Source organism: Rhagoletis pomonella, unplaced genomic scaffold (genome assembly GCF_013731165.1).
Source record: "Rhagoletis pomonella isolate Grant_MI unplaced genomic scaffold, Rhpom_1.0 Rhpom_scaffold_00004, whole genome shotgun sequence".
NCBI classification, from domain to species: domain Eukaryota; kingdom Metazoa; phylum Arthropoda; class Insecta; order Diptera; family Tephritidae; genus Rhagoletis; species Rhagoletis pomonella.
This window is the reverse complement of record NW_023458558.1, coordinates 12,471,012-12,493,165: the sequence shown is the minus strand read 5'-3', so window position 1 is coordinate 12,493,165 and position 22,154 is coordinate 12,471,012. Positions and strand designations below refer to the sequence as shown.

The 22,154-nt window shown below is 33.9% G+C and overlaps 1 protein-coding gene across 2 annotated transcripts in view; it reads right to left on the bottom strand.

Moving 5' to 3' along the window:
• Positions 1-22,154, bottom strand: part of LOC118737023 (protein CEPU-1) — a 359,992-nt gene that overhangs the window by 107,350 nt on the left and 230,488 nt on the right. For both annotated transcript variants that reach the window (XM_036467255.1, XM_036467254.1), the window contains exon 3: positions 15,824-15,961. In XM_036467255.1, the coding sequence (XP_036323148.1) occupies positions 15,824-15,961 (138 nt within the window). The remainder of the gene's footprint in view (positions 1-15,823; positions 15,962-22,154) is intronic.

Sequence of the window (22,154 nt, the reverse complement as noted above, 5' to 3'; positions counted from 1 at the left end):
GACCAGCATCGATCTTATCCATCTACAAACACTGTCGTCAACATCAATATATCTCAAAGAGTCTATGATGGTGTCAACCTCAATGTTACTAAATTCTGACTCGTTGTCAAGAAATACCGCCAGAGTATATTACAGAGTATGTAGTTTTCATGAAATCTCTCGTAGCCTATACAGCTCGGTTCGACATCATCTACACATATTTCGGAGGCAAAAAGACAGGTATAATTTTTGTTCGTCGCGAAGGGGTTCTAATTTTAAAATACTTACCAAGCCGCCTAACCCTTTTAGACCCTGATGCATCAATTAAGCGGGTTGGTTCAAATTCCAAATACAGACTATGCTTCGTAGAGCCACTTCTCCTCGCGATATCAAAAGCGACTTTAGAATCGATTAGAAGTTTATGTGGGTCAATTTGATAACCTAGGCTTCAGGACTTCAATCATTCACATAGGACCTCAAAGTGTAAAAAAGGTTTTTTCTGGGATAATTGGCACACCCAGCGGGATTGCTCTGCTTGCGGATTGGGCAAACTACTCTGGGGTTCCATTCTCCGCGCATGGATTTAGCTTAGCCAATTCTGCTTAGCAGCTGGTTCTCGCCTGAGAACCTCTTCGCCGACAAACAGCTCAGGTAGGTATTATGTCCGAACCAGAGGATTTGTCTTTTTTAAGCCGCCTTATTGTTGTTCTCAACTTATCTTAGTCTAGAGCTTCACTCTTGAGGAAAATTTCTTCAACGTATATTTCCTGTGTACTCAGTTCTTGTCTTGAAACGAAGACTGCTACCCTATTATAAACGAATGGTTTGAACTTGAGCAAACATTTAAAGTACACGTCCTTTTAGGTGCCAAAATCGTCAAAGAAATATTTTATTATTCACCTTATTAAATGTTTAGTTTAAGTCTCCTTAAGCTAAAAGGGATTCATTTTATTAAGCTGATTTTTGGTGACGACCCCCAAAATGAAGTACTTAAACAATTTTGCAAAAAAGTGAAAAAATTTTTTTCACATTACCTGCCAGCGCAAGACACAACAGCACAAACAGTAATAATAAAAACAACAAAAACGCTTAAAAATTTTGCGCATAAAATGTGCTGTGACCGCAAAAGGCATGCACGTAAGCACACGCGTACGTACACACACACACACACACACATACATTTTGAATTCGCATATGAAGTTTTCACCTCAATGAGCAGAACCGAATTACATGTAGTTGCAGAAAAACAATATGGGAGCGCCTTTTTAACTTTTCATTATGTCAATGTTCAGGTTATACGGGGCGTGTACGTGATCTGCAAACAACTACATAAGCAGTGTTGCCAGAACGTTTTCAGAGAAAAGGCTAAATGGACAAAAAAATGAAGCTATAAAAAGCTAAATTTAAATTTTTAGTTACGGCTAAGAAGAATTGCTAAATTAACAAATCAAATATTTTCGTTCATTAGAGTGTCAATGTTTAAGGTAAAAATAATGCTTTCTTTTAAGGAACATCTTATTTTGTACTCAAGGAAATATATTTTTCATAGCCTCAAGAAATCTAGGCTGCTTAAGACAAAGTTTTGACTCCACCTCATTGTTCAGTAAACATTGGCGATTCAGTGTGACATTTAGCACCATCGCTGGAAAACCAATACTTTAGTATCCTCCCAATTAGCTAACCAAAGAGAAGGTACTCCCACCTGGCCAACTTTACCGCAACGAGATTACCTGCAATATAAAAATGGTACCCAAATGAGTCAGACCGGAGAATTTTTGAAAGGGTGCGTTTAGAAGTAAAAATCATGCCAGCACTTGTCTTTCTTTTTCATTCTATATCTACACGCATTAAATGTTTTAAGACTATTCAAATTTGCAGCTAATATTTTGAGCAAAAGTAAAAAACTAAATAATTTTAAGAAAAACCTAGAAGCTAAACAAGATTTTTTTAGCCAAACCCAAATAAACAAAAATTTAAGTCTAGCCGGAAAATAACTTAAATGGCAACACTGTACATAAGTACACCCATTAGAGCCCATAAAAGCGTGAGTGTATAACTCATATATTAGCGTGAGTGCACACAAATATGTACATAAATACTTTTATTCTCTTTCTGTGCACGTAGTACATCTTTAGTCAAGTAGAAGCAGAAGTTCGTTATGGCACTCGCATTTGAGTGCAAGTGTGTTTATTTTTCTAGTGTATATTTTTTATTGTTTTCGATTATTATTGAATGTTTATCATCATAAAATAAATTTTTATTTTATTTTTATCTGCACTTGTTTCGAATTTCGTCGGTAGTCAAAATACATATTACACAGGGCAACACTGATTTTGATGCGGCAAATGTTAAAGCTGTTTTTGATAGACATTTTTGTCATGATTATCCGTAAGTATAAAATTTCCATCCCTGGAAATACCAGCCACGCAATAAACAATAAAAAAATACTGGAAAATTGAGCCAAAAGTCAGTTTTTGCTGTTCAATAAATTACCACAAGTGACCATAAGGGATGTTATTTTCAGGGATAGTAGTGGAGAGCTTTAGCTTTAATTTAATACTAAGTGAAAGGCGCTACTATTAGCTTCTCATATATTGCAAAAACACGATTTTTTGACTATGGAAACTTTTCCCTTACGGATTCGTAATCAGCACAAAAAAGTCTATCAAAAACCGGTTTAACCGGTTTGACGCAGCAATTTTTCTCCCATTTTTGTTGGCATGTGTTACGTATTTATTTTCGTTCATGTTCGGTTAATTTTTACCATTTTCGCTTGTTTTTGCTTTAACTGCATTTCACTTTACATGACTTCGTTTTTATTTCACTGCCTATTGCACGCTCGTACGCACACTTGCGTGTACATATGTATGTACACCTAAATGTGTATTCATATCTGTGTTGTGAAATTCATCTCTATTAGCCATAAAAAGCTCAATTTTATTGCTCAATTATTTTTGACAATGTACGAGTATGAATGAATGTACCTAATAATTCGTTTTCTTGGGTTTTCCTTTTTAATGATTTAAGGTGTATTTTAAGGTGTTTTTTTGGCTCGTTTTGTATTTAGTCTAGTTCGTAGTATTATACAAAAAAAAAAAAAATACATAAATGGTAAAGATGCCGATAAATAAATTTTTTGAACGTACTGTCAATCCCGCGATATGAACTTTGTGTAAGCTTTAAAGCTTTTACTTGTGTGATTTCAGTTATAGGTGGAACTATATTTTAAATGAAAATTATTAAAAACTAACTAGTGTTCGCCTTGGTTGAAATTCAAGCACTAAAACGTAGGTCAGTTGAGGTAAGCTGAGGTGAGTTGAGCTAAGGTGAGTTGAGTTGAGTTAAGGTGAAGTGAGTCTAGTTAGGTGAGTTTAGTAAGCTAAGTTGATTTAGGGCGAGTTGAGATGAGGTTAGAAGAGTTGAGGGGAAATAACATTAGTTGGAGAGATTTGTGTCGAGGTGAGGTGATGCAAATTGACTTGAGATGAAATGAGGTGAGTGTTGGCGTGAGGTGAACTGAGAATAGATGGGGGTATCTCTTTATCTTCATATTCATCTTACTTTTGTCATTATATTAATATTCATATTAACATTCCTCTTTGCCCTTATCTATAAGTTACTTCACTTTTATTTTAGTGTTTGCCTTTATCCCTTTCCTCTTTTATATACTCAACTTTACCTTCTACCTTGTATGGTTCTTAAGCTACGTAAACCATAAGGCGGTGTTGGTAATTTTACATGCCATTTTTCTACTCTTTCTCATTGAAACCGCGACAAATAGGTTTTGAACACTCTTTATACTCTCTCAGAACCATAGTTTCGTATGTAGGCATACAAACATCATCAACATAAACGGTGCACCGTACTTTATCACCCTCTCCTACAAAAATGTTTTGAGAGCAAATAAAAAGTTGTCCGGCAAGACTTGGTTCGGAAAGACTTAGTAGATAAAACAGCAACCCTACATTCCCCGTTATATAGCCCGTTGACCGTTGCTATAGTTATTGTAATTATTATTATTGAGATCGACTCGTTTTCTCTCCCCTTCTAAAATAAACTTTACTTACTCCTTAGGGTGATGAACATGAAATAAACTCCCTAATACTTATTTCTTTAGTCCCTCTTTGGAATAAGCGATTTTTGTTTTAAATGTAATCCGCATTTGCGAAGCAATAGTCACGTAATTAGAGAATAAAAATAGCGGGGAAAAAAACCTACGCTGCAACTAAGTAAAGCAAAAAAAAAACCGCCTACAAATTGCTGTTGGAAAATTACGCTGGTAAAGCAAATATAAAACTAAGTACAATTAGCAGCAGCAACAGAAGGAGTAAATAAATAAGAATGTGGCTGTGTGTGTACATGTTTACACTACAATCAACAACAACCGGCATGACAAGTGAAACAGCAATAAAATGTAATTAATCTGCAATAATAAATCCCTGCTGCCAGTGCAATGGCAAAATATGTACATATACAGGTAGATGTATGTATGAGTATTTATGTGTGTTACAGCTACTTGGCTGCAAACGAAGCAAGCATGAAGCCGTTTGTTAAGCCATTAGTAAAAAAAAAGCTTGTATAAAAAAAGAACAACAATGAAAAGCATTCAGAAATAAAACTATATATAAAATGAGCAGAAAAAAAATTTTAATGAAATGAGATAAAAATAAAATGGAAGCCTTGCTGTTGCGCGATTAAATATCATTAAAATCCAATTTGCAGCCCTATGAGGTGGTGTTGAGCAAAAGCGACAGAAGGTTGCAGTGCCAGCAGTGCTGGTACTGTGTTGTTTACTAATTTATGCCCTGCTTTTAAATAGTGTTGTTGCAAGTGTATATTTTATTTGCTTTTAATTTTATTGCATTATTTCTTTTTGCACTTTCCGCACTTACAAATCGCATCAGCAGCAATCAATCTGCGTTCACACTGAAAGTATACAGGCGCTGTGTGACACACACTTATTTACGTATGTATGCTCGTATACGTTTTTTTTCAACCACGCAGTCAGCCAGCTATACAATAAGAATTCAAGTATTAATGTACATATGTATATTAACTGGTATGAGTTGATGGAAAATCGGACTAGTTCGCCAGGACTTACTAACTAATGCTTAGGCTGACTAGTTCGACAGTTTCGCAATAATGTTTAGCCCTGCAAGTTGTTCCCAGCTTGTTGGGTTTGCATTGGCGTGAAATCGAAAATAATCGGCATAGTTCTCCTTCTTGTGAATATAACAATAGTTTTTTGCTAGAGTTATGTGGAAACCTACACTTAAGGCTCTGTTATGCATACTTGGCAGTGCATGCACTGCTATACCATTTTTATGTAGAAATCAAAAACCAACAGACTTCTACGTATATAGTGTTGGGTATTGGGTAACCGCTTATACGCGAAGCTCATTTAACAGATTCCTTATGTGAAGCAATGCCAAGTATGCATAACAGAGCCTTTACACGCCGCTTTTTCATTATTCTCAGTGACTTTGGAACACAAATAATTTTTTCGTACTTGCCTCTACCAGCCTGCATAAAGTAGAGATAATACTCCTATTTTTGGACATCATTTCCTGGTTATTAGCTGTGTAAAACTGTTCGTTTTTGGAGGAAACCATGAAAACCCCCTAATTAGGCAAAGTTTTGATTTGAAAATTTTGTATGCGGTCATGAGCCAATACGGCAAAACGGTTAACATCATTGAATCATCAGCGTACCCAAATTATCTAGAAATGACCTAAAATAGAACAAGTTGATCAAACTGTTAAACTAGTTGTAAGTATGTTCAGAGCTTTATAGTAGCTTTCACTGCAGGGTTGCCTCAAACATATGTACTGCCCCTGATGCCACTGAATGCTTAACGAATTGTGGGTTGGCTACTGGCTGCCGACTGCCGGCTACCGGTTGACAGTTGATTTTTGCACTTAATTTCTTTTATTGGATTAACCATGTCCGGGACTGCAAATAACCAGCAATGAAGCACCACCACACATTTTATACATTTTTTGTTAATCAGCGGGACTATTTGCCGTTACACTTAAGTTGCTAGCCTGTGCTATTGGCTGGGGGTTTACAAAGTACTTGCAAGCCCACTTACTCTAATCCTACATTCCACCTTGTGCTTCCTACTGGTAATTTTCATTACTGACCGCATTTTTCCATTTACTTCTTTATAAACTTGTATTAAATTACTTGGAAATACTTAATTTACTTCTGTTGTGTATTATCAGTTCGTTTATTTTGCACTTTTATTTAGTATAATTTTTTTATTGAGCTTTGTACCACGATTGTTTATTAGGAAAAACTTGGAAAAGCAACAAAGTCTAAGCGGTAGAAGTTATAGCAGCTATTTCGGAGATCACCACATCTCTTCATCCGACTTCTTTTTTCTAGACTTCAGCAGGGACTATGTTGCTTTTTCAATTTTTCCTACTAAACAATCGTGGTACAAAGCTCAATAAAAATATTAAAAATAAAATGTTAATAAGCCACAATAACATTGACAAATTCATTTTTTTAGTTTTTATTAAGACTTCCTTATTTTTATCTCCGTTGAATTTAAATGCAATTCGGGTAACATTATTTAAAGTGCCCAAGCATGGGGCATGCAAAAGAATTGCCGTTTTTAATCGACATCAAAAGGAGGAGGTTATCAATCCGCCGGAACATTTTTGGACCACGTTAACCAAATTCTTAAATTATTTTCTTAAAGAAAGGTAGCTCAGATATGGTTCTGTACTAATTTCACTTAGATCCGATTATTGGATCATGAAAATGTTAACGGTACCCTTAAATTTTTATATTAAAATTGAAGTCGGTTTTTTTTGGTAAAAATTATATTTTATAAGTAATATGTTCCATTTTTGTGTTTTTAACTAATAAATAGAAGAATATTATTATTTAAAATAAAAATAAATTAAATGAAAACAAAGTAAATATCAATAAAAATATTTTTTATATATTAAATGATATTAAAAAAATATTTTTCTTTTTGAAACAATAAAATCTAAAAATTAAAAGAAAAATTAATTAGAAAGAAGAAAAAAATGTTACCAAAAAAGAAGAAATTAGTACTTAAAAACTTAGTGAAATTAAAAAATTATATTTTTATAAAAAATCTAAATATTAAAAAAAAATTAAAAAGACATAATGATGTTATAAAAATACAATCAAAATCCTTAAAATTATATCAAATAAAAAGGTCAATTTTTCTTTTAAAAATATAAAAGAAAATTAAATTGAAAAAATAAAAACAATTTATTAAAAAAAAATAAATATAAATACGTATCTAAAAATTTGAAGAAATTTAAAATATATATATTTTTCTTTTTTACACAGTATGTATAATCTAAAAGAAAATGAAATAAAATAAGTTTCTGAAAATTACATGAAATTAAAAATATTATATTTTCCTTTTTAAGACAATAAAATCTAGTAATTAAAAGAAAATTAAAATAAACAAGTAATTTTTAGCAAAACAAAACCGACTTAAAAAAATATATATATATCTATGTATATTTCATGATCCAATGATCGGATCTAAACCAGATTAGTATGGGACCACCTCTGAGACATTACCTTTCCGATGCAGAATTATCGAAATCGGTTGACGTCTTCCTAGGTTGTGCGGCAACATACATAAAAAAAAATCCGACAAACTGATAACCTCCTCCTTTTTTGGAAGTCGGTCAAAAAAGGATCCGCTGCCAGTGCTTTCTTGACTTGACCACTGCGACTGTCGAAGTGACGCGAGCTAAATGATCTACAAGCACTTTATCTCAAATAGCTTTTCACCACGAGTGGTGAATCAGAGAGTTTTTTTCTCAGATTTTTGTACCAGAATAACAATCCAGAACTACCGTGTAAGTCTTAAAAAAAGTAAGGTATATTGAATTCAACAGTCACTTATTTGGAAGTAGTAATTATGTCGATTAAATATTATGTAAATTTCTTACAAGACAGCTTTACACATACTAAAAAAATTTATGTGTATGTTGTTCCTTCACACATAGCAAGATGCAAGTGAAGTCTTAATGAGAATAAGAGACAAAAATGGGCCTTTGAAAGCCTAGTCGCATAAATCATATACTACACTCTAAAAAAAATGTGCAGATTTCCTAGCTAAAAGGTAGGCTACTGATTTCCTACCTTATTATTCGCGAAATTACGTGCTCGATTATTCAACGAATAGTTTGTTTAAATTTCTGCTGTGGTGTGCGTAAATTTACTACGAAAGTGTGTACTAGCTACAAAATACACATCTGATGTTTGATTTCACCCGTAGAATTGTGTAAAGTCGCTAATTTTTTAGAGTGTAATGGCAATTGACCAAAGTAGAATTCGGATGGATTATGCTTTGCCTTCGCAAATTGGGCTTAGCCATAACCGCTTTTGTTTACAAATTATCCCATTAGCAGGAAAAATAAACTGTTTGTCACGCCATGCAGCTAAAACACTCAAACGGTGAATGAAAATTGTCTGAGGTGCCGGCAAGCGTATTGTCGTAAGAGACTCTGCTCTTTTAGTAAAACAGACTTCAGAGGTCTACTCTTTATTGCGATTCAATACCCAATGCAATTCGAAAGGCGACTCAGACTAAGACAGATTGATAGTGCCAAGTATTCGAATTCGAATGACTTGATTTTTGAATCGCTATACAGAGTAGACCCGTGTGTTCAAACGTGGTCATCCTAGTCAAATGTACGTTGGAATAAATTGTCTCTTACCTCATATAAAGTGCACTAAATCAGTCACGGCGCACAGTGAATGTGGGTTAAACGTAAACCCCCAAAAGATACCAACTTTTCTAATATAAAGAACAAAAAAAAAAGATACCAGTACTTTAGAAAAAAAAATGTACATACATGGAATGCGGTACCTAGATAAAATTATTCGAAAATATCTCAAATTAAGCCTGCCGGAACTTATGGGGAGGAACTGTAACATCATAGATCAGGCTACTCTGCAAATCAAGAAAAAAGGTTAATTCCATGCTCTATTTAATATTTACATATATGCACATATGCACATATTTTTGCTTGATTAACGTTGTGAAAGGGACATATTCCCAAGTCACAATGTTTTCCTTGAAAATTTACCTTGATTTGACTGCTCTTAAATACTTAATTAGAGCACGACTAGTGAATGCTCTAATTAAGTATTTATGAAAAATACAAAATCATAAACGCAATCTTTAGCATTTACATACATACATTTTGAAAGCTATAAGTAAATTAAAGTCATAATCCCCGCGTTGTCAAAGACTTTGAAGTAGATTAATTGATGTCAAGTAAAGAACTTTTCTAACATTTTTCAACCATAAATTCAATTATTTCTTTCTAGGGTTTTTGATTAAAAAAATTTTATATTAAATTCAAATCTTAACACAAAGTATGCTTCCACTAAATTCTGTTGCTTACATGCAACAATTTATAATTTATAAGGCCAACGTTTATGCATTATTTATTTGCATATAATCTTGCCAAGCCAGGATAACCGGATGTATTGAATTTCAAGCTAATTTTGTATGCTGCTTGCATATTTCATTGTGTACAAAGGGACTTGCGTAGGCGTACATAAACTGAGTAATATTTACATATTTACTCGGCACACGTTGACATTCAATTTCCGCCAAGGAAAAACAAATTACTATCCTACAGCGATTTTGGTCAAACATAAATAGCAACAACAATAACAAGTATTCTTAGTAGATTGCAAAAAGGAAATTCACTTTGGTAGCAATTATGTTGTTGCGGTGCCACCTGCTGAGCAAAATAATATCAATAAGACATTGACATTTATTAGTAAATGTACTAGCAAAGCGAAACCAATAAAAGACGATATTCAGCGCAAGATATATAAAAACGACACAAAGTTGTAATAAGAGAGCACAACAGAAAGCAATAATGGAATATTTTGAGCGATAAAAGGGAGGATGCAGAGAAGAAGAAAATACAAACAAGGCATATGGTTCGATAACCTCCAGTTACTACAACACAGGATGTTGATGAAGATATGAGGCACAGTTACATATATTCTGGATAGTTAAAAATTTCAGTTCTTTCGCTGCATGATTAAACATAATTTGAAAATTTCGGAGATCCTTTTTTATAATTCAGACATTTGAGTATAGATACATATTACTGAAGCCACAGTAGCACAGTGGAGTAATTGCATACAAATAAGTTCAAAATTATTTTCTGCCTGGTTTTTAATGAAGATTTCAAAACCTTGATCGAAATTTCTGTGTCAGCTCTAGTTTAGAAAATATGACACATGAGCATTTTTACAACAAAACACAACATATTTATAGTTAATCTATAAATATGAGGCTTTAAGTTAAAAAAAAAACTTTCTTTTATTAGACATTCTTGCAGAAGTTGAAGGCAGAGAGCAGTTCTGAATGCTTTAACAGTAGTGTGTTCACTTATGTTATATAAATATATAAGTTTGCTGCTGCAGCGCTAATTTATCAATTTTCCTGCGCTTCAAATAACTAATTACTTCATTCTAAATGTCAATCAGAGGCGTTGGGTCGAACATATCGCAAAATGTCGTTGTTCATTAAGTACCAGTAGGATTGTATGCAGCGTCACAAATTTGCGTCAAACTATGTTCATGTATATGTTAATCTATTTAGTCTTATAATGCCACCTGCATGCGGTGGTAGTAATTTGGTTTGTGGTTATTTTCGCTTCACCAATTCATGCAACATCAAATTGCATTAAAACATCTGAAATACACTATCACCTGTCGATGATGCATTTTCATATCACTAGCACCGACAAACCTAATTTCATTGGAGTAAAATATTAGCATATACTATGTGTATATTAACACTCTTATCTGGTATATAAAAAACAGCAGTGTTGCTCTAAAAATTTTCGCCAATATTTTCAATTGCGCAGTAATCAGCTAGGCTATTAAGCAAATCAGGTTAAACACAGAAAAAATTTAGCTGACATTTTTTGTGCAGAAAATATTTAGAAGACCTGTGATATAACGGGATAAAATGTTCCATCAAAATACATCTATCTACAAATTCAGCTCAAACGCCAGAGAAAATTTAAAACTGGAAATGTTTAAAAGAGTGAATTTAGAATTAGTCCTAAAATCTTCAACAAAGGCGAAATTTAGCAGATTGGTGTGCATGGAAAATTATTTTCGTATAATTTCGCCTTAGCTATTCTTACAAACCAAATCATTAGACGTAATATCTACACTACCACTCAGCAGAATATGTTAAAAATGAAATTCAACTTTGTAAGCGGGAAGTGGTTGTCCACACTCAGCTCATTCATAAGCCAAGCAGCACGAGAAATACACCTTTCGTCAACCATAATAAGGTTAAGTATCAATAGGATATATAAAATTTCGAAATGGTATTTAAAAGTCCTTGTATCACCCTTAATACTACACCGCCCCTGCGGCTGGGGCTTATTACCTTCTCTCTACAACTAGATCTTCACCGAAATTTCCAAGATGATACTATTTGACTGGGTACTGGTTTGATGCACAGCAATGGAGCAGAACACATTTCATTTTTAGAGTATAGATGGTATGGTTCCAACTTGTGCGACCAGTTTTTGATTGCCATTCCTTAGATAGCACGCAAAAGTGATTATTTTGTATACGGTTGTGTAGATATGGTACAATTGTTAATTCTGCCAACTGTCTTGAAAAATCTTTACTGTCTTTCGAAACACGAGTTGAAAAATCTGCCAACGAGCAGGGCTTAGCATTATGATGTTTGGCTTTTAGGAATAAGTTTTTAAAAATTAAATTAAATTTAAAAATATATTTTTTTTCTTTTTAAACAACAAAAACTAATAAATAAAAAAAAAATAAATTAAAATAAGAAAAGATTAAATGGAAATAAAGCAAAAGTAAATGAAGATATTTTCAACAAATAATTTTTAAGCCAAAACCAAAACCGACTTCAACTCACATTTAAAAATTTCCTTTAAAATAAGAATTACAAAATCGGTTAACGTGGTCCAAAGTTATGCGGTAGCATAAAAAAAATATTCCGACGAATTGATAATCTTCTCCTTTCTGTGAAGTCGCTTAAAAGAAAAAACTAATTAAAATAACAAATATATTTTTCGTTTGTAAAAAATAAAATCTTATACCAAAAGGAAGATTAAATTGAAATAAACGAATAATGTTTTCCTTTTCCAAACAATAGTCTAAAAAAAAATTAAATAAGTTTCCAAAAATTAAATGAAATTTGTAATATATATAGCTACGCTGACCATCCGTCCTGTATTATACGGGACAGTCCTCTTTTTTGACCCATTGTCCTGGTAATTTATTTATTTTATACGGGACGCCAAATGTTCTGTATTTCTTTTAATGTCCTGTATTTGTCCCGTATTCGGTGTTTCGACGCCTTAACTGCTAATTAAAATGGCATGCCTATGAACGAGTTTTAAGTGATGTTGGTACATATATGATACTAATTTTAACCATAAACAGTTATTATTTTCTAATCTGAATGCCTTGTTATTCGAATCGAGGAATACATACACTGACTAAAATAGAGATTAGGACTGGACACTTTAGTAAGTTTTGTCTATTTTTCCTTAGTTTATTTAATGTTTATTGTTTATTTTATGAAAGGAAAGCTCATTACCTAACAAAAACCATATAATACCAAATTTTCAACTTTGTGCAAAAAACTATAAAAATTAATTCTGCAAGGTTTCACCAACACTTTAAACTTTTTAATTAGAATCTCTAGAAAAAAACTTGGTTTGCAGTTTTGTAACTCATTAAAATTGAATATTATAGAGTGCGAGTGCAAAATGCTGCTGATTTGCTTCTCTTTAAAAAAAAAAGGTCGAACATACTTACTTTGTATGAAAAAAATGCGTAACACTGTGAACAAAAAAAAAAAATTGCCATACATTATTGGTAAGCCTTAGCAACTTAAAATTGCACTTTATTATACTAAAATTTAACGAATTTTTTAACAAATTTTACGGCATAAAAATCTCGAGAAAATTATCCTAAAAATTTGTTATGTTACTATAACGATACTGTTTCAGGGCTAATACATCTAGGATCATTGAATAAGGCTTTAATATATGTAAGCTTTTGTGGAACAAATTTACAAACTTATTTTTTGCCCCGTATTCGGCTCTCATAAATATGGTCACCGTATATATAGCAAATATATCATTTTTTTAAAGACAATGAAATTTAATAATTAACCCTTATCAACACACAAGTATATCGCGAACACATTTTTAAGTACATTTGCGTATAAAACCCAAATTATTTGTTTTTTGAAAAAACATTTTTTCTAATCTATCACCAAAAGTTTATGTATGTAAACGTGAAGCTAACATATTTTTAGCATCGCTAGTTTAATTTGTATAGTTAAAGGCCTGCCAAATTATCACTTAGCAGTCATACGAGGTTTGGCTGGATTAGACCAACGATCATCTCTTCAATCACTTGAACTTCTCCCAAAAAGAAAGACGCGTTGTCGCATTTGTCCTTCAAAAATATCTAGCACTTGTAATCAATGTTGTAGTAAATGCAATCGCAATGTTTGCTCTGAACACTGAGTAAAAAAAATATAAAAATACAGCACTTTATATATTTAAGCATTTTGTATATTTATTGCAAGTTTGTATATATGTACATACATATATCGCCCATGAGATATGACGCACATGTGCATACACACGAATGCAGTAAGCTTACCTCTTCCAACACATTTACTCTTAAATTACACCGAACACATTACACGAGTACAGTACAGTACAGTGTGACAATAATGTAAAGAGTGGAGCCAAAGTGGCTGCCATGCACGGCGAGCAGCACTTAGGTAACGTAGTTGCTGCCAGACACACTATCCTCGTAGTCCTGTCTGTCCGCATTTAGCATTTTACAATTTAACATTTCATGTGACATGAGCCATGATCTAATGACGTTACTTATTGCGGGAAAAATTTATGTATGTTAACGAATGTGTAGGTGTGGCAAAAAATATTACGCTGCTTCATATACATACATACATACATGTGTATGATGCAAGTGTGCCGTTAGTGAGCGTAAATGGACTCGACTAAATTGCTTGCACAATTTGTAATTTATACGCTCTATTATCTGCTTGCTGAAGCTGTTGAATGCTACAAAGTGCACTGTAGCTGCCAAACTTCAGCTCGCTTTGACAAGCACTCATCTACATGCACTTACATATATGTATGTACATCTGTACACATACATACATATGTATGTAGGTACATACATACGTACAGACAAAGTTTAAGTATTATGAAGGTAGTCGCTTGCCGCACTTATCGCTCGTTCACTTACACCGATGCTCTAACTGAAAGACTGGCAAGACTGTCGTCGTCTACACTTGACATCACTGCGCTTTTGTTGTTGCTTTTATTGCCACTTTTATTACATCTTACAATACTCAGTTATGTGTGCTCCTTCTTCTCCTCCGCATCCTTATTAGGTATACCTTCCATTTTGCTGCATTTTTCTCGACAAATGCTGCCACTCCTTCAACTCATTTCACTGCTGTCCATTTTTGTTGCATTCATTTTGCCCTAACGCGCACATACACTTAAACACTCCCCAAGTAAAAGTGCTCGCTCACACGTACATACATACGCGGACTTACCTCTTTTATGCGTCTTTCATGTGCGCTTGCATCGCATGACATGTTAGCATACATTTATTTGACATTTTCTAAGGCTGTCCATCACTCGAGCCTGCATTCTAATGTTTTTACTCGTATACATATGTATGTATGTCATATGCATGCTATATTTTAGATAAGTGCCCCGTAATGGGCAATTAGTGGATGTTACCGTCTCGCCTAAACACTTCAACACACTTGCATATCTTACGTACATATTTTCATATCTTCCCAATGCAAACACACTTATCGACAGAGAAAGGGGAAGTGTATGCGATTTTTTAACTGGTAGGTGTATAAATTTTCTGCCGTCACTTTCTGTGAAGCTTTGCAAATATTTTTATACTTGTCAACAGCTAATGGACTGACTGACGGACGGTTGGTATGACTGACAGGAACTAGTTAATTGAGAGATATATTACGCTGCATACAAATAGCGAGAGGTAAGTTTAAATTTCTACGATTTGGGATTTTTGTACAACATTATTACATACGGTCTAATGGACAAGTCAATGGGCATTATGAATAAAAAATAAGCAATTGCTTTTTTTGTTATTAATTGTTTATCGATTTTGTTATGGAAATTTTTATCGAAATTTTTATCGATGTTGTTGTCGATAATATATCGATTTTGTTATCGATAATATACCGATTTTGTTATCGATGTTTTTATCGAATTTATTATCGATATTTTTATCGAATTTATTATCGATATTGATTTTGTTATCAATTGTGTATCAATTGTGTTACCGATTATTTATCAGTTTCGTTATCGACATTTTTGTCGAAATTTTTATCGATTTTCTAACAGAAGTTTCACTTCTCCAGTGTGGCCCTGGCGCACTTACTTTTTTTCAAAGCACGTAAATATCGGATATTGAAATTGTTTGCCACGTCGAAATGTTGAATTTATTAGCAAACTCCATAAAAGCGTATATTTATCATCAAATTCGCACTTTCTGCAAATGCTTTGAAAACAATTCGCACTGCTTTTATTATCTATTTAGCAGCCATTTCATATTTTTAATAAGCAAACTAACTAAAAAAAGCAAAATAAATAAATAAAAAACATTTTTACACACATTTTACTCCATTTAATACCAATTTCAGCAAAAGCTAAGCTCAAAGGATTAAGTTGTCAGCAACAAATTTTTTTTTGCAAAATGTGTCACACTCGCATGAACTTACCCAAATTTTCAACTTGACACGGCAGTAGCAGTGTGTCGCCCACCACGGCGCGATATGTATGGCCGCGCGAGAGAAAACGCGGCTGCGGTCCCGACATGGATGACGTCTGTGAAGTGCTCATTGGGCGTGTGTTGGTGCCTGAAATGTAAAAAAAAACAAACGAAAAATTTGTGAAATTTTAATTATGAATAGAAATTTAGTAGAGTTTTAAAACTTTAATTATTTGTTTTTATTTTGTTAATAACATTTCAGCAGGACAAAGTTTTATTTATCAAGTTGGTGCTGAAATGTTCACTATTTTGTGGTTTGTCTATTAAATTGCAACTGCTAAGCTGGGAGTTAATACAAAAATTACAAAAAAAAAAATACAAAAAAAAAATAGTTGAACATTAAATTTATATTTATTTACTAATTTTTTATGTTGGCTTAGCTCGCAGGTTTTGGAAAATCCCCCGAATTTCGGCTAGCTGTTTTCCACGTGTTTGCGTGTTTTATGCGCGAAAACATTTTCAGTTTCTGTTGTTCGTAGATATTTTTTTTTAAATTTTTTTTTTTCAAATGTCCCCGATGCAATTGCTTTGTGTACGGATTGTATTCAGAGCACGTGTGTGCCATAAAAATCAAATTATTTACAGCTCGCGAAGCACACCTAGCAAATGTTCCTTTATTTTCGTGTTGTTGGTGCAGTTTTTGTTTTTTTTTGCTGCTATTTCAGCTGCTGCTGCTCTTGTTGTAGTATACAGTTATTTCTGCGAATTAGCCAATAACCTTTTTCCATCATGGCCACAACAACGGAAACAGACGCCGGCAATGAACTGGCAGCAGCAATAACATGCAGAGTTGCATCCAAAAATAAGAAGTCCAAAAAAATTCATATTTACACGTTAGAAATGTGCAATAAACCAGTTTCATACGCTCCGTTTGCCAAATTTTCAGGCGGAAACGGATGTGTGTAAAGTTTTTGAAAGCGAACTTCGTCTGTTTATGGCAGAGTCTTTTTTTTGGTGTAAACAATTTTCTGTAATATTAGGTTTTATTAAATGCTTATATGGAATATTCGGATATTATTACAGAGTTAAAAAATACAATTTTAATATATTGCTTTAATAATAAAGAACACAAATTAAAAAATTTTCAGAAAACGAAAAAATATTTATTTATGCCGCTTGTGCGCACAAAAACGCTATTTGCCGTCATTTAATTGAACTTACTTCTTGATTCATTTATGCAAAATTATTGGATTGATTTGAAATTTGTTACTTGATTAAGAATGTATCCATAGGTTAGGTGGCCGGCAGTCCTAAGTGGACTCAGTTGGACTCAGGGTCCCTTGTGATACTCCTGTGAACGACTTGAGTTTAGCAAAAAAGTAATAAGTAGTAATAAGTTTCCAACGTTCGTCGCTTCGAGGTCATCTAGCTGTCAGTCTAGCTGCGTGTAATCCAATCAGACAATGTCCGGTGAGAACTCCAGTCAATATGCGTACGATCTTCCTCCTTAAGATTAAGTAGGGAGTTGGTAATTTGGACGTATATGAGAGTTTTCTTAGTCGGTTCAATTTGCCATCTCTCACTGAAAATTTCTACGAGTTTTTATATCTGTATCGAGCTCATCAGCCTTGCAATTTCCCGGAATGTCGCAATGGTCAGGTACCCAGAAAATATGTGTGCTAATGTCTCAGCCATCTCGTGGGGAGGTCAGCGGCTTGAGCCACTACTTTGAAGACAGCGACATCTTTACCAAAGATTTAATAGCCGCCTGCCTGTCGGTATAAGGACTAGGAATCGTATTACACTGTACCAGTGATGAGGCCTTTGAAATAGCTAATTCTGACTGAAAAATGCTTAGTCTAAGATCCGACAAAGGCACGACCTTCCCCCATCTGTTTAATGGATAAAATATTTTTTCTATGAAATCTAACAAGTCAACAAATATTTTACGAATGGGCTGGCTAAAAAATCCTGACCAGGATACATTTAATTAAATATTCAAAAATTACTATTATTTTTTATGTTTTTGTACTCATTGTTTTAATGAACAAACTATATACAAATCGAAAGTATTTAGCCAAAAACAAATATCAGGGCAGAGCGTTCAAAGCTGCAATGCAGGGCAGTGCTTATGTATCTATCGTGAATGATTCTTCTTCAACATCGCGTTAATTGACATCCACACACGTGTAAGTAGAATAGAAGGAAATACATTGTTTCGGATCAGTATCTTTCTGCGGTTAAGATACGTATAAAAGTCAGTGCAGCATAGGAAGTACCCCGATTTCAGCGAGACTCAACAATCAACTGCTACTCCAGGAATTTCACGCCAGCACAGAGCAAATAGGAGGCGCTTATTGAGCCACACTGACACCACGTGAAACGCGACTTATGCAAGATTGATATAAAGAGTTGAACAGGGGAAACGAGTCGAATTGTGCCCGGAGACGCCGAAATGCGCAAGATGCCAACCGGGTAGAAAACACTAGGAAATACAATGAGAAAAGTTAATTATGTGACTTTTAACCCTTTGTCTACCGCGGAGACTACTAGCATTACCAACCATTCGGGGTCAATGGACCCCTATGAAAATAATAATGTGAGTCCAACGGACCCGGGGTGGTAGTTTCCACAAGATTTAAAATAGAAATACGAATTGTTAAAAAAAAATAAATAACGAGATCAAAGAAGTTATTGTACATGAAAATAAGCAAAGTAACGGAGTAACGGAAATTTCATTCGGGGCCATTTGACTCGCCGGTAAACAAAGAATTAATCACTAGAAGTCATCGAAGATGGCACCGAGGTTCCTTAAATTAGTGTTTACGATATTTTACGACTCGTATTTGGCACCTTTGATTAAATATTATAAATTACATTTTTTTTTTAATTTTAAATTTTTAGTGGATATTCTACAACAGAAACATACTTGAATATACTCAAGCATACAGTCTTTAACTTTAATCTTCATCTTTTTCCTTTTAGTTCTATTTTACTAATGGAAAACCAGTCAGTTTTTAAACAAAAAAAAAAGCAAGTAAGGACAGTGCTGACTTCAGCTGTGCCGAAGGCTTCATACCTTCCATGAGCATCAGAAAATTTTACTTCAACCGATTACTGCATTTTAAGTTAGTTGTTTGGGGGCAAAAAAAATACTTTTTGCTTCGCTGGAGCAGTTATATATGTAAAAAAACTCATATCTGAACAATCAGTGGTATGGAAAATATAACTTATAAAGCACTGATCTTGACGGGTTTCTCAGTAGATTTTGTTTGAGTATTTAGAAAATAGCTTACGAGTTTTAAAGTAAAACCTCAAATCTTAAAAATGAGATGTATGGAAGTTACAGGTGAGCCGATCTTGGTTATTTCCACTGTTCCAACATTTCCGGTTCCTACAAATGATTAGTAAATTAGAAAAACACACCCGCTTACCAAATTACAGTCGGTTTTCTGGAAAACAGGGCGGGCAATTGGAAATACATTTCGTGGTCTATCTCTCCTTATTCTGGTATCGGACCAAAGTAATAATACCATTTCATGTTCATGAAAGGTATACAAATTGCGCCTACTCAACTACGTGTCCATCCAAATCGGTCTATGTAAAAGAAGTGGTTCGCAGTCATCATTGACATTCATACGCCTGGCTAATTTCCTTATGAAAACAAAGAAGCAATGAAATGAACCGGAAGGGAAAAGTAGAAATATTATTGAAAGGCATACGAAAAGAAAAGAGAGTATCAAATTCATGTAGATACGAACATGCAAACAATAGACTAACGCAGGTCTGAGTTTGATGGCTCCTATGCCTGCGGACACTCAAAGGATGAAGAATATATATTTCCAAATAGAAAATCTGCTCTTACTTTACATAGTCGATTTGCATAGCACTAAAGACTAGTATATATTTGGAATGTACAGGAAGAATATGTCCTTTTTTGTCTGCTGTATGCTGAATTGTTGGTGTGTCAATGCAAACGCATTTATGGCTGCATGGAGAATTCATAGACCAACTGAAGAAAATGAAGATTTGAGTATACTGGAAGTCGATAGATGGAACAATGTGGCACAGACTCAAGCTGCCTTCAATGAAGAAAAAATTATCGGCACTCACAATCAGGACCCCAATACATATGTACATACTTACATACGCGTACGTGCATGCCCTCAAAGCAACAGTCTGCCAATGTACTAACTGTGCGTTTATGTGCGCACACAAAGCGTAGCGAATGAATGAGCGACATTTTTATGCTAATTGAAAGCAATTCGTATGGAAACAAATTGCCATCGATATGGCCATTCGCACACTAACACAGTCACACGTACATATGTATATACATACGAGCACTACAAACACACACTTCTGATCACAGAGCAAGTGACAAGTGTGTCCTTGTTGTGAAGTGGCTGTGGTCGTGCATAAGTTTGCTAGATTACGAGTAAATATTTAGTAGCAGCCATAGCCAAGGGAAACGGAAGTAGGTGTACGAGTATACGAGAGCAGTCTGAGCGCTAAGCCATGAAGTGGTTATGCGATAATAATCAGTTTCTTTTTCAACGCTAAAACGACGCATTTGTAATAGTTGTGGAGCGTGGTTGCGTCGATCTATGTAGACACTTATGTGGGTTTGGCGAATGGTATTGGAAAGGGACATGGTAATAGAAGATAATCAAATCGCATACGAATTACCGAGATTTGTATTGAACTTGGTTGTGTCATAAAGGACATGTGCAGGTCAGTAAAAAGACACAGTTCATACACGTAAGTACATACATAAATATATGTATGCGAACTTGTTAGTAAACATATTAACGTGCATGTAAATGCTCATTAGATATGCAAAATAGAGCGCTTCGAACGTGCTGGCACAGCTGACATTTAAACGTAGTCAATTTACATTTAGTTAATATATTTCTATAGTTAGTATAGATATCTAATAGCTAAAGAGTTGACCATCATCAAATACATACAAGCCGCTTACAAATGCAAATTACGAAAGTTTTGAGCTTGTACGCGTCTAGCATTTTTTAAGAAGTAGATATGTATCTATTTAGAGCCACAAGATGTTAAAAATAAAAAAAAAATTTAAAAACTAAGAAATTGATTAAAACCAGAAAAGTTTGTAATTAAAATCCAACCAGGAACAGCAGCAAAGGGAGATGGCGAGATGAAGCCACCAAAGAAATTTTTATTAAGCTATAAAGAAGAACCATCATCTGAAAATATTGTTAATTTTCTAATGTAGAGTCATGAAACACAAACACTCTCAGAAAAGCCTTGATAATTTTAACAAGTTTCATATTCTATATGGTCGAACCTCCTCCTGACGAAATACCTGATGGTAGTACCGGACTAGGAGATTTAGTTCAGGCTAAAGTTCCACACTGGCGGAGCACACAGACTTTCGAACATTCCTCCGGGTAAAAAGGTAGTTTTATATAAATACGTATTGACTAGTTACAAGCATCTTTTCTTCTAGGATCCTGATCTTAAGAATGTATCTTTTTAAGCCTTATTGTGAAGGACGTCAACTTGATTTTTGTAAAGATGGCTATTGACGGGTTAAGATATTTATAAAAATATTAATCAGTAAATTTTATTAGAGGTCTGCGTAAATAAAAAAAATCCGCTTATTAACCGTAACTCCGGTATGGAGTTTTATTTAAACTACGAAATTCGACCATTCTTCTATTTTTTTAAAGCTCCCGAGTGTATTTTAACTAATTGATTTATTGTAATTACCTAACAACGTGCAAGGGGTGCTAGCTCTTGCTGATGAACTACAAACATGCTGCGATTTTTATTTAATTTTAAATGACTTATTTAATGGCAAAAAGTTTCTCTATAAACAATCTTTTCTGTAATACCTCCCTAATAACATTGTAGGGAAAATCTCAGTTTTTTAATTTACATAAAAAAAAACGCCGAGAGACATGAACTTAATTTTGGATCGTAGATTTTAGATCTGTATACCGTTTCCCCAGATCAGGTAAATTTCCCAAGAAATTTTCACTTTTATAAAAAAAAAATGTAAATTTTTAACAAGGAAAAAATTAAAAAAGTAACACATCTTATGCAAGTATTTTGTTCTACTCTTGAAGCCTTGAAGTATGTTAAAATATAATTTGTCTACAGCTAAAAGTCGTGGATGTTCTTCCTTTTTTTGTTATAGGTATGTTTCTGTAATCATTTTCAACATACATACATATATACATTTATTGCATTGTACTAAAACATATACCAACATGCATACATACATATGTATATTACGTATTAAAATTCGACAAAATATGCTAATGGAAACAAATGCTTTATATAGAACGCCTTAAAGTGAAAACTTC